We start from the raw sequence: 18,239 nt of genomic DNA on the forward strand, positions 1-18,239 counted from the left end.
TAGTGATAGTGCGTATGAAGAGCTTGTGTTTTATTTATTTAGCTTTTTCATGCACATGCTAGTTTAGTGCATGTTGTTTACGAACTGTAGTGTAGTTGTAATGGTGGAATGGGGTCATTCGAATTTGTTACAATATGTACCAGTGCATATGAAAATGTAGGGACATATTTCTCGAGGTAAAGAATGTATTCTTGTTTTTTCTCCCCACACCTCCTCTGTAGGTCTACTGTCTAATCCACTGCAATATGACCGTGGGTAATAAATAAATAAACAAAAAGCAAGAAAAACCAAACAAGCTACACTGGCGTCATTGCACAGCAGATGGCAATATAGATTTGTCATGACAACCAGGGCAGAGCTGCTGACTAGAACTAATCTCAAACAAAATCTCTCACAGTAATCATCCTTCCCAGAAAGGCAAACCTAACAAAAGCCCCCTGATGTTAGGGATTCATTCTGAGGAGAGAAAACAAACTGGAAAACAAGAGAGAACAATATGGTAGTTCCTGCAGATCACATACAAACTCACATAAAAGGAGCTTATCATGCTTCAGAAACGGTTTCATTTCCCCAGGAACTACAGCAAATAAACATAAACTGCTGGGTGGGTTTATTTATACAGGTCCAGTCCACAGTTTGGATACACCTTTTCCTTCATTTGTTTTTCATTGAACATTAATACTGAAGACATCCAAACTATGAAAGGAAATTAATTATGTAAAGAAAAACAAACAAATAAATAAATAAAAATGTTAAACAAACTAGAATTTTAGATTTTTTATTCTTCAAAGCTACCTTTTGCTTTGATAACAGCTTTGCACACTCTTGGCATTCTCTTAGCCTCATAAGATAATCACCTGGAATGGTTTTCCAACAATTTTGAGTTTCTAGAGGTATTGAGTGCTTGGTGGCTGCTTTTCCTTCACTCTACGGTCCAACTCATCCCAAACTAGATCAACTGGAGTTATAGCCGAAAAATGTGGAGGCCAGATCATCTGATGCAGCACTCCATCACACTTCTTCTTGGATAAATAGCTCTTACATAACCTAGAGGAGTGTTTGGCATCATTGTGTTGTTGGAAAACAAATTATGGTCTCCCAAAATGCAAACCAGATTTGATGGCATGTTGCTGTAAAACACTGTGGTTAAGTGTGCCCCCCAATTTTGGATAAATCAGCAAGTCTTTATATATTTGTATTTATATATTATTGTATTTAACACTTTGCATAATTCCAGACATGCTCTTTCCTAGTTGGAAGTCAGTATTAATGTTTTGTTAAAATTAAAATAAATACTGAAGGAGGAAGTGTGTCCATTTGACTGGTAGTGTATTAAACTTTGGAATTGTATTTAGTTAGTGTCTGTATGGCTCCTCACTGCAATTGGTAGTTCTGGTTCTAGTTAGTTTTCCTGCCATCATAACATTTTACAAGCGTTGTATATACATATATATTCACATATATTTTATAAAGTTTTTACTTTTTATTTATCTACCATTTTTATTTCTTTTTATGCATAAATGCGGAACAGCCGTAAAAAGCATTTCACTGCATGTATGTGAAGGTGAAATAAAATTTGATTTGATTTGTCTGTGACATCCTTGTGTATGAAAGATGGACTTTATGAATGAATGATCAATGAATGCAAAACACAATGTAAGACATTTCTGCAACTATTAACACAAAATCCACCACACAGTAATAACATTTAATAAATAACTTTATTTATGTTGTATCAGTGATTTCAAGGGGTCCCGATGCTCTGTGGAGCAGGTTTAAGACACCTGAAGCATGCCAAATTGCTTTGCAAAGTGGGACAATCATTAAGGCCCCTACTTGAAAAGAACACTTCCAACACAGAGACACAGACATGCTAAATTTTAGCAGAAAGAGATTTACAGCAGCAGTGTTCAGATCAAACTGCACTGCAGCCCAAAGATTACTTTCAGTCTATGGAACACAAACATTAGGCTGCTCATTTATATGTTTTGTGCATGAACAAGTTCAGCAGTTTTCAGGTTTTTATATTTTTACTTGAAATCTTCTAAATATCTTAGGTATGTTTCAAATGACTTTGATTAGTTAATAAAACAGCTGATAAGACCGTTTTAATTAGATACATTATACAGAATGATGATAATTTTACTTCGCCAGCTCCCTGCAAAAAAGGTCAACATAGAAATCATCCTTATGATCCGCATATTTGATTTGGCACAGCGTTTTTTCTTCTTCTCAAAACACTGGATTTCCTTCCTGACGCAACACTCACATTTATCTGGGCTTGAGACCAGCAGTGAGAGTGAACTGGCTTCAATGTAGCAATTGGAAGTAGTGTCCACTATATGAAATGTCTCACTCTGCAGTTTATAGTTTAAGTTTATGATGTTATAATACTCAGCCTAGTAAACAATGTTAAATATGTATAAAATACAGAGCGGATTGAAGAAGCTTACAACAATGGCAACAATTACTGTGATTTGGTATTACACTGAAGAAAAGAAAAACAAATTATATATATATACACACACACACACAAGGCAATGCTACTATAGTCCATACAAAAATGATGTACAATAAACTGAGTAAAAACATCAGAAATGCCAATGTGGACACTTAAAGTATAGTCTTTTCTTTAATTAAATTTTTATCTAGAGCTCAAGCATCTACCAGTATAATCAGTCATCATTTGGCGAAAACATTGCTTAGATTAAAGCACCCAGGGAGAAAGGTGTGCGAGTGATTTTTACTGTGCTATAAAAAGGCTGGAGAAATTTAAGACGAGCTGAGGCCTGAGTCTGACTCGCCGCTACCTGATCGAACCTCGCCGGAGCAACACACAGTTGAGCAGGAAATACTATACATGGAGCAGGGACAATTCTTCAGCGTCTTTTCAGGAATCACCTCCTTTATAGACACTTTCTCTTCTACTTTAAAGATGTTGGACTGCTCGATGTTATCCTCACAGATTCTAGAGGATAAAAAAACAACAACACTACAATCAAAAAAAGATTTTAACAATACAGTATTATCCAAAATGATGCAGGGTCATTATCCTCACGCCATGATCCTTTCTGATATAAATGCTCAGATATCATCATTTATATCATAAAACAAATATAGCAGTACTGGGTAAAGCAAACATCAGTGCTTAATTATTACATTGTGAACAGCTCAAGCCGGGCTGAAATAACGTAAAAAAAAAACCTCCCAATGCACATCTCCACAAGCTTTATGACCTGCAAACCATTTACAACCTTTCCAATCATAATGCCAAAAAGCAAGCATGTAGTGAAAAATTACAAATCAGTGCTGCCAACAACAATCCGGATCATCATAGGTCAGTAGTATAAAATATCTTGGAAACTGTTTTAGATCCTTAAAGCTGTACTTTTGATTGTAAATATAAATGTGATGATATAACTAGTCAGTGGTTTATAAGTAGAAGAGATTTACAGAGCACACCCAACATTATTATAAAACTAATTGAAGAATAATATCACAGATCAGTGAGATTTTTCATATGTTTGGTCAGAAGGTGCACATTGTTTTGCAGTATTTCAGGCTGCAACATGAACGATGGATGTATACGTCATTTAATGGGTTATTGATTTCATAGTAAAAGGCTTATGCAAGGGGTGTGCAAAAAAAGTTTTACCTAAACTATTAAAAATAAACAGATTTCTTTAATAGAAAGAGCTTGTGATTGTCTTCAAGAAAAAGCTTTCTGGTTTCTGTCATATGTCAAGCGGAACTATTTAAGAGAGAGTAAGAAAGTAATGATGCAATTCATAAATTAGCACTTCTCCTTTAAAAAAAAATCTATTTTCTCTCCCAGCAGACTGACTGTAACAAAGAGAGATAACTCGTCTTGCGGAAGGCCCACAATATTAAATCTAACAATATACTGTTAAAATGGGCATTAATAAACATTGTAATATTTGGTAAATCACTGTTGTATAAGCGGAATAACAGGTTCGACAGTCTGGTTACATCATTATTACTCACTTCGAGATGGTAACAGCACTTAGCTTTGTGCCATATACCATTATATACATATGGCAGACTTTTGACAGTAGGTCAAAAAAGGCAGCTTTAATTAATGCTGAAGGCAACTTTATATAAAATCTGTCAAGTAAAAAAATCTGTGTTGTGTTATGAGCTGCACTGAGATGTAATCAGTTGTAAAGCTTATGCTGGTACGTGGCTCAACTTCACATCAAGGTACGAGTGACCCAGGCACTACGCTTTGCATTGGTCAATTGGTCGAGGGGGTGGGGGGTTGGACATGGACATTGACAATGACATGGTCTCATGGACATTGTTAAGCGTTCAGCTTTAAGCGGTTTACTTCATGACACAGCTTATAGCTCTACAAAGCAAGTTTCTTTGCCATGCTGGATTTGGAGCAAAAGCAGCCATTCAGTCCTAACAAAATCTGAGGATAAAGAGATTAGTTACAACATGCACTGAACAGTTGGCCAAAACTGAAGCCCTTTATAAATGGGTGCAACTCTTTAGTATGTACTAAAAACTGTATAATTCTGAAAAAGAAAAGCACTGATTAAGTGGTCCAAATCAAATTGTTTTGAATATTTCTCAAAATGATGGAGGCAGTTGAACATGCAACACAACTTCTATAGAAGTTTGCTAAAGACCTAATTGAACAGCCTCAGACTAGACTGTTTCTAACACTTTTCTACTGCTTGTTTCCAACACTGCCTTAAACATCATTGCCAGAAAATGATACATCAAGGCAGCGGTGCTTGTAAATAAACTTTTTTTCCAGGCAACAACTGGGAAAACCAAAAATTAAACCAAATGCAACCAAGACAGTAGACATTACTGGCATCAGAGGCAGCTGAAACACTGACATTTGGCACCAAGCATTCAGAAATTCTGAAAGAAAAAGGAGAGATTAAGCACAGATGCTTAAAAAGGTTGAGAGAATAAGATGATTGAGAGAAAATGAGAAAAAGATGTGCAAGCAGCCTGCAGGTGTACTTGGACAAATTAGTAATAATCAAAATAGAAAATCGTAACATTGCATAGCGGAAAGAGGAATAGTTGAAAATGCTAAGTTGAAGCAATTTTTTATCAATTATAAAGATTATCTGTGTGTGACCTAATGATTGCACTGCCTCAGATACTGTTTCAGCAATTGTTACAAAAAACCTTTGTCAGCTGAAATCTCAAGTAACTACACCAACTGCAGATAATACTGTACTGTAAATAATAATGAGATACTGGTGTTCAGATGTAATGGAGATTGTGTAAGTGAGTTTGAACCCAGTGACAGCAAGAGAAACAGGCAATTTAAACAGAAAAAGCACACACTGGAAATCCTTTCATTACAACTGCAAAGCAGAATTCATCACTTGCAGAGTTGCTAGGAGAATTGCATGTAGAAATCTACTCAGCAAGCTATTGTTTTTAAACAATCATGACTACACAATGACACACAAACATGAGAAAAACAATCGGAAAACCTGTCATAAATGAGTCCATTGATGCCTTTCTCCCTGAGCATTTTCCTGTTCTCATGGACATTGTTGTCATCTCCCCAGCAAAAGACCACCAGGCCTTTAGACTGGGCCTCTGTAATGCAGTCCATGTTGCGCAACAGATCCTCGGTGTGAGCACTGATACCCTGTGAACAGGAACAAAAACAAGTTCCTTTTACACAAGCAAAAAAAAAAATAGAAATTTGAAAAAGGCCACATGACTGCTTTTTTTTTACTTCCAGTCACTTCCTGCAAGTAATGCATTTAGAAATATATTGTTTAGAAAATATTCACCTTTCATGATCTCTAAAATATATATTTTTTAAAAACTTTCTCAAACTTTTTTTCAGGGTTACATAGGGTTTTTTTTAGGACATTTATTGAACCTTTATGAAGGGGTCTCATGTGTCAGCACCAAAACAGAACCATGACAGAGTTATGCCTTTCTTTTTCTCAGACACGTGACAAGCTGTACTAAGATCTAGCATATCTTGCACATATTTCACAATAACAACTTCCATAACAACAATAGCAGGTTTTTTTGTTTATTTAGTCCAACTAACTAGTCTGTGCACATTCTTCAACACTCTAACCATGTAAGAAGAAATGCTTATTATGAGGTGTTTCTCTGCAGTTTCCTGGGTAAACAAAAACAACAACAATAACTGGTATGTTCAAATCTTGAACACATCTTGCACTTCTCTGTCCTGCCAACATGGGAAAATACGCAGCTCAAAACGTCACAGCCCTCTGATCAAATATCGGAACATCTAACGTGTTGCAATACCCATAGCAACATAGGCTGGGTGTCAGGTTGGACTTACCAGGATATTCTCACTCTGAGCAAAGCTCATGGCAATCTGCGTGGTCTGACAGCGTATATCCATCAGCTGAGGGTAGACCTCTGACACACCCTGAGTCAGGAAAAGGACGGGATATTTGTTCTGCTTTCTCCGCACCCTAAAACATAACGCACAAAATGCTTACTTGACACTGATTTATTTTTAGGAAGGCTACATCAAATATAATTTTTCATTATATACTAAAAGTTAACTCGGCTGTTAATATAACTTTACCTACAGTTAACAACCCCCTTTAGTACTTTCAGAAACCTAAAACCTATATGTGCAAAAGATTATTTGATCTATAATAATGTTCTTACATTGCACACACATCAGGATCAAAACAAGAGAAGACAATCCTTCTCTTTCCAGCATTCTGCAACACACAGGTGAGGATGATATCCAGGAATTGGTTCATGTTAAAATAACTGGACAGGTTTCCATCCCAGGTGCCATCCTAGTGGAAGAAATAACATCATCTCAAAGTGCAATGGAGGAGATCATACTATAGGCTGCATCACCTTTGAAGTCATATTAATACAATGTATAGATGTAAGTGCTAACCTTCATCTGGGATATCCACTTCAGCTCAATATTAAAGCCTACATTGTCTGGGACCGTGTGAAAGAGCTGCAGTGAAACATTAAATGTAGTTTAGAGTGTGAAAGAAAACAAAAAACTGAAAAAACATCTGATCACATTTAGGTGAATACCTGATGAAGTGAAGGAAATGGCTGATGTTCATCTATATACTCCTCCTCATCCTGTAGATCTAAATAAAAATGCTTGAATCAATCACATCTACTGGAGATTTCTCTTAAATAGCTGGCAGGAACCTATACCTATATATTCAAACGAGAAGTTCAATAGAGAATAACTCAGAAATACCTTTGTGATCATGCACCTTTAAAGCTGTAGAGTGGGCAAGCTGTGAGAAGCAGAAATGGGATTCAGTGTTCTATATCCCCAGTGTCAGATGCAGATATTTCCATGATGTATTTAAATAATTTTTAAACAGACAAAATTCAGAATATTTATGTCAATGAAATCTTGTTGCCAGTAAATATTTACTTTAAGTAGCTGAAGCTGGTCAAATGTCAGCTCTTTCACAGGAACTTCGACCAACACCATTGAATTCTTATCATTTTTCTGTGGAGGAAAACAATCAGTGGCTTAGTCCCAGTTTATAGCATTAGCTATTAAAGCAGTCAAATATAAAATATACTGATAAACATGGGTTAAAGGGCAGCTATCATTCTGTCGTTGTTAGTGAAAGCAATAAACAGCAGTAAATAGATTAGATTAGGGGTGTAACAATTCCAACAAGGCCAAGTTACTCACCTTCTTAGTGGAAATACAGCAGGTAAGATCATGGTACACGATTGGAACCAAGTCCTTAGACAGATGGACATCAAACTCCACATAGGCAGCACCCTATAATTGAAGGCATGATCATTTCAAGAGTTATATTACAAGTGAACAGCAATTAAATGAATATATGCAAGCAAAGCTTTTTTGGTAATGTTCCCTTACATGATTAGCAGCACTTAGAAATGAGGCAATTGTATTTTCCCTGATCTTGTGATGTCTGCCAAAAGAGGTTCAAATCAATTAGGAATATAATTTAACAAACAAAAACAGCATATTAGAAACTATTCCATCAGCAGTGTTGACGGCTAGGACACAAGTGTTAAGAAATACGTTTTAAAAAAGTGAAATACAGATAGAGAATCTATCTTTCCAATGAAATGTATAAGCTCATTCTGACACACATGTTGCTCAATCTCTAATATTAGATTTCAACTTTTAATATTAAGCTTGGGGTTAATGGAGAACATTTTCAACAAAGGACATTTGTTTCATAAAGACCCATTTGCCATGCACCACGTCCGCAGTATAATGAGCCATTATAAAGAAACTACAAGTCTGAAAAACAGTAGCTTACTTGGCAGCATGTGTGCTCCCTGCTCCTCTGTGGCCCACATCCAAAGCACTCCGTTTTCTCCAGTACTTAGTGTAGCACTGGCTCATGTCACACTTAAAACCTCGAATAGGCCGAATAACCAGGTAGTCCACTATAAATTACAGACATTTCCAACGTTAAAACCTTGCTTAGACTTTCATATGTAGCTACACCTAAACATGTAAGATTCCATTCATGTGCACTGACCATGCTTTCACATATTTACATATCAATATTTTAACACGTTGACATAAGCAAATGTGTGTGAAGGACACAACTATGGTAAATGATATTAATTTGCGTGTCAAAACATGCTATATAATGGGAAAACAAACCATAGGAAGTTGCAAACACAAAGAGGAAGGCAGTGTTTCTCAAGATTAATGGCAGACAACCAATAATACCGCTGTCAATGTCAGTGCTTGTGCCATCTTGTAGACCATCAAAACTAGTCCATTACAATTAGATTGTATAGCTGAGTCGAATGGTGACTTTACCCTCCCCTACTTTTCTTTTTACTAACGCCACTAAATCTGCATTGGATTTCTAACTAATGACAGCATTAATGATTGCTGTACAATACTAAATAAGAAAACACACTATTACTCTGTTGTTTTCCGGAGCTGAAGAACAGTGAACTCATTGTTTCTCTAAGCCCGTCCACACTGCGGCTTTCAGTTCTTGGCTGACAGACGTATAACTAGACGTAGTCTTCTTTTGTTGTTGCTCATCTGCCTAAAGTTCTGATGTGTTTTGCATTCTGAGACTTTTTAGCTCACCACAATAGTTCTAAATATTTATCAGGGTTTTCTCATCAACAAGGTGTGTAGTCTGCAGTCTGCAGTCTGCAGAAATGCCACTTACAGCATATTATTTCCATAACTACACAAAACTGTTGTGTGTGAAAATCACCAGAGACCAGCAGTTAGAAAAATGCCCAAACCAGCCTGTCTGACAAACATTCATGCCAAGGTCAAAATCAGTGAGCTCACATGCTCCCCATTCTGATGGCCTGATTTGCCTAAAGCTGGCCTGTATCTGCATGATTCTATGCATTGCTCTGCTCCTGGAAATGCTAACGAATATGATTTGAAAGCATACCTCTGACTTTTCCAATAGTCTGCCTGGAATTTCTGCCCATTATTGGGAGTGTAACCACTCCATTATCCTTGCCACTTTCCTGAAAGGTAGAAGATAAGAGGCAGGCGGTGCCGACCTGACCGGGGTGGACGTCACTCTGAACGACTTTTTCACTTAGGTCCTCCTTAAGGATAAACACAGGAAAAACTGAGTCACACAATGGCTCAGACACCACCACCACCGCTCATTGTTTCAAGTAAGTAGAGTCAATAAAAACTGTGGACATATGGGATTTGGAGTGGACATGGGGACAATCATCCTACAAAGTAGGAGTAGTTTTCTTTTTATACATTTCTTTTTATATGGATTATAACTAGATGGAGTGCCATAAATCAATAATACATACCTCAAAAAACTCAAACACAAGCTCAAGGTTGTCAGGTTCCATAGTGTGAATACTGTACTCAGTCCAAGTTGGTGCCTCCAGGGCATAGCCACACTCTGGTTGTGAGTGACGGGACTTATAGCCACAATCACTGATCATACTAATCTCTAGTGTGTTAGCCATCTTGTGCCAGCATGAAGGGCTCTCGTCATCCTCCTCCTCTTCAGTTCCCTCCACCATCAATTTCAGTCTAGTGTAGAGAAGACATTTAAAATTCTACACTTCCAAAAAAAAAGAAACGATAAAACATACCAAAACTCTGTGAATGAACAGTACCTAAAGCGAGATGTCTTGTATTTTTTCTTGGTAATGGACACTGGCGGCTTAACAGAGTGATGGAGACGTAGGCGGATCTCTGTCTGACATGTCAACCAGCCAGAGTCCACGTATTCAGCACCATCTGTAAGGCAATACCTTAATTTTGCACCAAAGTCGAAACAACCTCACAAAGTCATTCCACTTCTTCTTCTTCTTGTTTCAGCTTCTCCCATTTGTGGTCACCACAGCAGATCATCCGTCTCCATACCCCCTGTCCTCTACATCTGCCTCTTTCAAACCAACTACCTGCATGTCTTCCCTCACCACATCTATAAACCTCCTTCTTGGCCTTCCTCTTTTCCACCTTCCTGGTGGCTCCATTCTCAGAATTCTCCTACCAATATATCCCATGTCCCTCCTCTGTACATGTCCAAACCATCTCAATCTCGCCTCCCTCACCTTGTCTCCAAAACATCCTACATGCGCTGTCCCACTAATAAACTTGTTTCTAACCCTGTCCATCCTGTTCGTCACACCCTACGAAAATCTCAACAACTTCAGCTCTGCTACCTCCAGCTCCACCTCCTGTCTTTTACTCAATGCCACCGTCTCTAAACCACAACATCGCAGGTCTCACCACAGTCCTATAAACTTTCCCTTTCACTGGCAGATCTTCTATCACAAATCACTCCTGCTATCACTCTTCAACACCCACTCCATCCTGCCTTCACTTCTCTAACACTCTTCATTACTTTTCATGCACTGTTGACCCCAGGTACCTAAACTCCTCCACCTGTTCTCCCTGCAACTGCACCACCCCACTGCCCTCCCTCTCACTCACACACATGTACTCTGTCTTACTACTACTGACTTTCATTCCTCTTCTCTTCAGCACCACCTCTCCAGGCTCTATTAAACCTGCACCCTACTCTCACCACAAATCACAATATCCGCAAACATCATAGTCCACAGAGACTCCTGTCTGACCTCGTTGGTCAACCTGTAAATCCGCACTGCAAACAGGAAAGGGCTCAGAGCCGATCCTTGATGCAGTCCAACCTTCACCATGATCCAGTCTGTCGTTCCTACTGCACACTTTAATGTCACTGTCTACTACACTGTCCTCATACATGTCCTGCACCACCCTCACATACTTCTGACACGCCTGACTTCCACAAACAATACCACAACTCCTCTCTTGGCACTGTGTCCTACGCTTTCTCTAAATCCACAAACACACAATGCAACTCCTTCTAACCTTCTCTATACTCACAAAGTCATTCCACTTATGGTATTAAAATGACATGACTTACTACAGAATCCAAACTGGCCGTCGTCAATTTCATGGTCCGATTCTGTAAGACAAAACTATTATTAGTATCATTTTCATGTTTCAATGGCACATCTACAAAAAGAGGCGTTTCCAGGGCAGAGCAACACTACAATTTGAAGACATTTCCATTATAAAGATGATAAATTGTAGCGACGATGTATTTAGCTTTCGATTTTAATATAAAAATAAAGTTGTAGAACTAAATGCCAATCAAATCTGTAAACTTACAAAGCAAACCTTGAATGATCTGCACTAGAAAGGCCTCCATATATTTGTAGATAACCATTTAATACAAGCATCACACATGTAATTTAATCTTACTAAGTGTTTATGATGTAAATAAATGACATGATACTTAAATACAATTAAAATTAATCAAAGTTAAATGATCTTCCTGTGCAAAAATAATTATCCTAAAGGCTAAAAAAAAAAAAAAAGAAAAAAAAAAAAAAAAAAAGGGAAAGTACATTGTGCGGATAGTTAGCTCTTACGGCAACAGAACGCCTCATGGCAAAACAATAAAATAAAAAAAAAGCCTTAGAAACTATTCCAGTACGATGTGAGCCTTCCATAGAATATTTTGCAAAAAAAAAGAAGACTTATTTAATCAGTACTAACTTGCTACAAATTAAACATTACTGAAAATGTTCAAGTAAAAATGCCTAAATAAATTGATACGTAGCAAATAAAGAGGGGTTGACAAGTGACAAAGCCGTTAGTTTTGTGTAGAAAAAGAAATGTGCTGTGATCAGTAACTTGAGTACTATGATAGGGGCCCTGCAAATCATCGAAACACTTTTGTTTTGAAACCAAGCCGTGCACTATTCTGAATTTATATACCTGAGAAACTCAATGACCGAGGCTGCTGATGGGTCTCCCAATTATTGACTATGACTTGACATGGACCACCTGCATTCTGTAATTCCAATGTTCAAAATGGTGTTAAGATTGTTTGGGGGGGGGGGGGGGGGGGGGAATTGCAACCGATGCAGACTTTGGTCTCAAGCAAAGTCACACTCTAAAACAAGTAATTTGAGCTGGTATAGTCACCACTGTCTCAGCCAGTCAGTCACAGTTGGTTCACATCTGAAAAGTGGATTAGTCAAAAGAAATACATTGTGCATTACAAGGCTACACAACTACTTTGACATCCCCCCCCCCCCCCCCCCGATTTCTGCCTTACTGAAGAAATCGACACACATTTATACTTACCCGTGTGAAAATTTAAAAACTGCTCTGACTGCAACAATGGGATAATTATCCAAATAATACTAATATTTGAAGCTACAGGGTTTCTTGATTAAATCATATAAACAATAGCGTTATGGAATCAAGGGAGTAATGCACACTGTCATTTTATTCTTGAGCTTCTGTAGTTGCCATGGGAATCCTATATCAACTTACAGTTTTTCAGAGCGTTCAAATTAGATTTGGTTGAATATTGTACACACAAGCATTAAACAACAGCTCAGACAAAGAATGCACAACTAATCATATCTTAAAGATATATGGCTGATTTTCTGCCCCAAAATGTCCAGTACGACTTGAGATAGAGCCATCATACTAAAGAAAGAGGAATCTCCCTTTTAGCTGTATTGAGATAGAGAAAATCTATAACTCTAAAACAAAGGCTTGTGTTTTATTTCTGTGTACTGCACTGTGTAAAGTTTTTACTTTCATAACATTTCTGTGATATTTTGAAAAAAAACTGCAAACATTATTAATGTTACTGTTTGCATTTAAAATCACATGCCATCAAGTAGCGTAGTATTAGTATGTCAAGACACCAAGTGTCTACTAGCTAAAGGTGCATTATTTGCCCGTCACAGCCTTCGGTTTATTCTACCCAGTAGAGAATCATGCAGCATAATTTATCATGAAATTCTTCTACAATTACAAGTAGCTTGAAATATAATCTGTTTGCTAAAGAGGGTGAAATTCCTAATTTCTACATCCTGGTGCATCAACATTGTCTACACAGTCACCACAAACTGTCTCTTAGACAAAACATTTTATGTAAGCAGTTGGAACTATACTATCAGTTCTTCACTGTGAAATGGGGATAAAAACATAAATATCTTAGAGCCTGCATTGTTCATTAATAGAAACGCCCAATTAATCATGCATTATTATTACCGTAATTTCCGGACTATAAAGCGCATATATAAGCCGCACCCACTGAATTTGACAAATATTTTTATTTATTTTTTATCATAAATAAGCCACACCTGTCTATAAGCCGCAGGTGTCTACACTGAAAATAATGACCTTTACAGAGGCTTTAACGAAAGGCGCTAAATGCAATATGTTGCGCTTCTGTTAGGAGCAGAGTGGTATTTTGGGAATCGCCTGCCACTGCATTCTACCGGTATTACTGCGTGTGTGGAGAGCGAGGAATATGTCCTTTTTATTTTCTGATGCCCATTTCTAAGTTTCTCTTACTAACCCATAACGTTGTTGCCAAGAAAAATGAAAGTTTTGGAAACCTGTCTGTGCTTATATGATTTCTGTTGCAACTGGAGTTAGCGAGCTCTCCCTTTGACCCAGACTCAACGCGTTACAACGGCTTGTATCTAAACAGTAGCCTACCAAGTAAGTCATTGTTCGCTGTCTTCCTCCTTCCTTTCACAACTACAGTGGTACCTTGACCTACGAGTGCTTTAATGTACGAGTTTTCCGAGGTACGAGTAGTCATTCGGTCGATTTTTTTGCTTTGTTACGCGAGCAAAAAATTGAGGTACGAGCTCGAGATGCCGCTGCTAGATGGCGAAGCGAAGTCAGAAAGCGAAGATTGTGACAAAAATGAAGATAAGCAAAGAATTTTAAAGATTAGGGATACGTAGTGTACAGGAGTGATAGTAAAAAAATAGTTTTCCCTCCTCTACTTATCGCCTCTATCCCCCCTCCACACATACACACACACACCCCATCGGCGTTTTCGTTAACTCAAGTCGTCTCATCTCCAAGGAAAATACACTGAATAAAACCTTATATCATCTTTACATACTCTTTCTATTATGTTTTTATACAAGATTTTTTATTAGAAATGTATTTTCCACTTTAATAACATGAAACATAAAAACGGTGTGTCATTTTGAGGGTTGGAACGGATTAATGCCATTTTAAGTATTTTTAATATGGAAAACTGATGTTGATGTTGAATTGAGATACAAGCCTGTCCACGGAACGAATTAAGCTCGTAGGTCAAGGTACCACTGTATTTCTCTGGGGAGTTTATCTTTTGTCATCGTCGTGCGCCACCGGTGGAAGTTTTTCTCCCGATGCCGTGCAGCTCAGAACACAGGTGAGGTGCGTTTTTTCGTTTCCGTTCGGAAATTTTATTGGTCTAATGTTATGTCGCTCAGTTTTTTGGCTCGAAGTCTGTAAAACCGGGAAAAACCCATGAAAATTCCATAAATTAGCCGCTTCGTCGTAAAACGTGGGAAAAAAGTAGAGGCTTATAGTCTGAAAAATACGGTAATAATGACATGTCTGATAAACAGAAATTAAAAATGCATGAAAGTGGGCCAAAATATAAAAACCATAGCTGTGGTTTTTAAACTGCTTGCAGTGTCCTAAGAAATGTAGGTCATTTTAATGCTGATTTGTCATAATCACACAGCCCTAATCAATAAAAGCACCTTGTGATACCAGCACTCTCTTCGCACCAAGACAGTTTATGGAAGGTTACTGTTAATTCATACAAAAACATTACATTCAAAGGAAAAGCTGACTGGCTGCCTAAAGAAGCAGAAGAGTTAGACAAGGAAAACAAAATCACCTTAATAGTAAAAGGGAAAAACAGCAGGTCATTTTAAACAAAGTGCAAAAAGAAAACTTTTTTCACACATTCTGCCAAAAACACAATTCATCTACATTCAAAACATTTTTAAAATTACAAACAAAATCATCAGTATATTTATTTTATTATTATTTGATATTTTTCTGCCAAAAACACAATTCATCTACATTCAAAACATTTTTAAAATGACAAACAAAATCATCAGTATATTTATTTTATAATTATTTGAAATAATTCTTACATGAAAAGACTGTTGTTAAATTATAAATACTGAACATGTCTAGTATGTAGAAGTATTTCATGTGGATTAGAAAAGCTCTCACCTTTGATTCCAGGAAGAACCCCTTAAAATAGCGATAGTTGACTCCAACTCCCTTTGAAACTGTGATGGTCCTTTTCCATAGATTGCTGGAAAAAGACAAACAGAGGCATATTAATGTCCTCTCTTCATAATCATGTAAAAATAAAGGGCAAGAAATTAAATAAAAACAAGTGCACACTTACCCATCTTCCTCTGCAGGTTGAAGAGGTAATGCTTTCTGATGGCACCAGCTGCCAAGAGTCTCACAGCTTCCAACTACTGCGATCACTTCACCTGTTACAAAACAAGAAATGAAAATTTCATTTCAATATCCAGTTTTGCTAAAAGATCCAGCCTAAAGTTATACTGTAATAGTTACACTTGCTTGTCTTTGCTTGCGCTCTGTTCCCAATGTACATTGCTAATCCTTAACATTACTAATACCTATGTATCTCCATCTACCCCTACATTTTTCATTGGTCTGCCAATGGATTTAAAACAATGTCCTTATCATCACTACTGCTACTAACATTTCACACAAACAGAATAACAAAATGGAGCAACAACTTTGCGCACGATCACGATCATATCTTTCAATATAAATGTATTTATGGGTTTCAGTGTGAAGTTTTTTTCTTTAAACAAAATTAACATGATGTAAAACTGTAACTTAAATTAATTATTTCTTTATCTAGGCCTAATCCAATAACATTCTGCCTGCTACTGTACCATAACATAGTAACATAGTGCCATGTACTGTACCATTCTGTGATTATAAACATATCGCTTCTAACCTGAGGTACCGGCTTGCTATTATTCACTCTACCATTCAAACTCACAGTTCTAACCAGGTAAATTGCTGAATATAATGTTTTAAGTAAGTTAAAACAGAACTACAAATAATTGGTAAGGTTACTTTACTACAAGATCAATGCATGAGGTGCCTGTGGTTACACTGCACAGTGACAGATGCCTATCAGTGCCAAAAATCACCAACCATAAAAGCTGGCTGTTGGATTTAATTATTCAGAATACACATTTGTATTGACAAACAGACTGGCTTAAAAATGAATGATTTTTATACAACAATGAAAAATCATTTTTCATTGTTTCAACTTTATTTGTCTCTATTAACATCGGAATAAGGGAAAAGTTTTGAGAGAAACCCACCTTATTGCTGCCACCTGACAGTATTAGTATTAGATTAGTATGCTAATTCAGAATTTATTTGACGTTTTTAAAGATCTTTTTTTTTTCCGTAAACCTTCCACATCCGTTCACCATGGGTAGCGCAGCAATGAGCATTATGATCCCAGATCAAATCTGATCCAACAGTTACCAAGTATTTCACTCCTGAATCCCTTCAGCTACGGATCCTTATTCCAGCTGTTTTGTCCTAATGTGAAATACTTCTTAGAAATCACTCCTCTACAATCATGAGAACAAAAACATCATGTTATGACCGGAATAATGAGAATATCATACTGACCGACAGATGTCGCTCCTCTCACGGTCAGCGTCACTTGAAAAGAGTCCATGACTGCTGCTGGGGTACAAGGAAGAGGATAGAAAGAATCACCTGAAAAAGAAATAAAAACATGATGAAAACAGATTATACAGGAAAGAGTAGTCTAAACTGTGCGAGGAATCATTTGATATGTTTATTTTCCAGCTCCTGACAGGTGTACACCACTCCAGCTGAAATAAAGACATCCGATATATCAACAAAATACTACTGTGTAATGACATTAAGGCTGAATATGACAGACATTGAACACACTTTAAATTATATTATAGATCACACTTCTAGGGTATATAAAACAACGGAGTGTTTGTTTGCTGTCACCAAGCGATAGACGTCGATCAGGTCAACACCACCCCGGACTCAGGAAGCAACGTTCGTCTAGTTTGCTTTGAAATAAGATATCGATTCTTATTTATTATCTAAGTGTTTATGATACTCTCAAAAAATCCGAAATTGATTCATGAATTTGGGGTTGAATGTGTGTGAAGAGAACAAGAAAACAACGTGTACTAACAGGGAATCACACAAGTCAGCGCTCTAAACCGGTCCCAGCCGGTTCTCTGCTGAAGAGAGAGGCATCAATGCGGTTAGCGAGCGACAAAGTGGTGAAAACGGCACCCGGAGATAACGTTTACACCGAAGAAACCTCTTTTAGATGAATATAAGATGCAAGATTCTTGTGAGAAATATGGACATGTTACCTGAGGGCTTCCAAAGCGCGTCGCAGGCAGACTAGAAGAAGGCAGCATCCGTTGGATGCTAGCTGAGCACACAGCGCTCCATGGATTTAACCGGAGGAAAGAGAGAGACGGCGGCGTGTGGCAATAAGCCTCGCCCCAGTCGCCGGCCGGCCTGCGGTTATAACCGTCTATCTAAAAGCTTACAACTAGAATGAAACATTTGCTGTGTCGATACGCGATGCGGAGATCCGTTTATTTCAATCCGTCCACCGTTTACTGGTTGAAAATGCTGTCTATTATATAGTGAGTCACACATCGAACATGAGCGGAGTCTGGCTCCTCCCACAAGCCCATGTATAGCGGTTACGTTGGTAAACAAACTCCTGCATTTCTCCGAAACCTTCCTCTGACGTCACCACACAGCGTCGGATCAATGAGTTCATGTCCTCTGGTTCAGCAGAACAAATGTTCAAACCTGCCCCCTAGTGGGTAGTGGGCATATACACACG

The 18,239-nt window shown here is 37.7% G+C and overlaps 1 protein-coding gene across 1 annotated transcript; it reads right to left on the reverse strand.

Annotated features, from left to right (window-relative positions):
- Positions 1 to 1,702: 1,702 nt before the first annotated feature.
- On the reverse strand, positions 1,703 to 18,136 carry gpcpd1 (glycerophosphocholine phosphodiesterase 1). Its single transcript, XM_083562118.1, has 20 exons — positions 17,752 to 18,136; positions 17,015 to 17,104; positions 15,729 to 15,819; positions 15,548 to 15,632; positions 12,263 to 12,338; positions 11,403 to 11,444; positions 10,108 to 10,231; positions 9,793 to 10,021; positions 9,408 to 9,570; positions 8,289 to 8,418; positions 7,877 to 7,931; positions 7,685 to 7,777; positions 7,415 to 7,492; positions 7,232 to 7,271; positions 7,057 to 7,115; positions 6,908 to 6,973; positions 6,664 to 6,800; positions 6,326 to 6,461; positions 5,487 to 5,647; positions 1,703 to 2,968 (listed from the first exon to the last, which is right to left on the reverse strand). Exons 2-20 carry the CDS (start codon positions 17,061 to 17,063, stop codon positions 2,773 to 2,775), a joined length of 2,010 nt encoding a protein of 669 aa, XP_083418244.1. The 5' UTR covers positions 17,064 to 17,104; positions 17,752 to 18,136; the 3' UTR covers positions 1,703 to 2,772.
- Positions 18,137 to 18,239: the final 103 nt, after the last annotated feature.

Source organism: Silurus aristotelis (assembly GCF_946808225.1).
Source record: "Silurus aristotelis genome assembly, chromosome: 15".
In the NCBI taxonomy this organism is placed as follows: Eukaryota; Metazoa; Chordata; class Actinopteri; order Siluriformes; family Siluridae; genus Silurus; species Silurus aristotelis.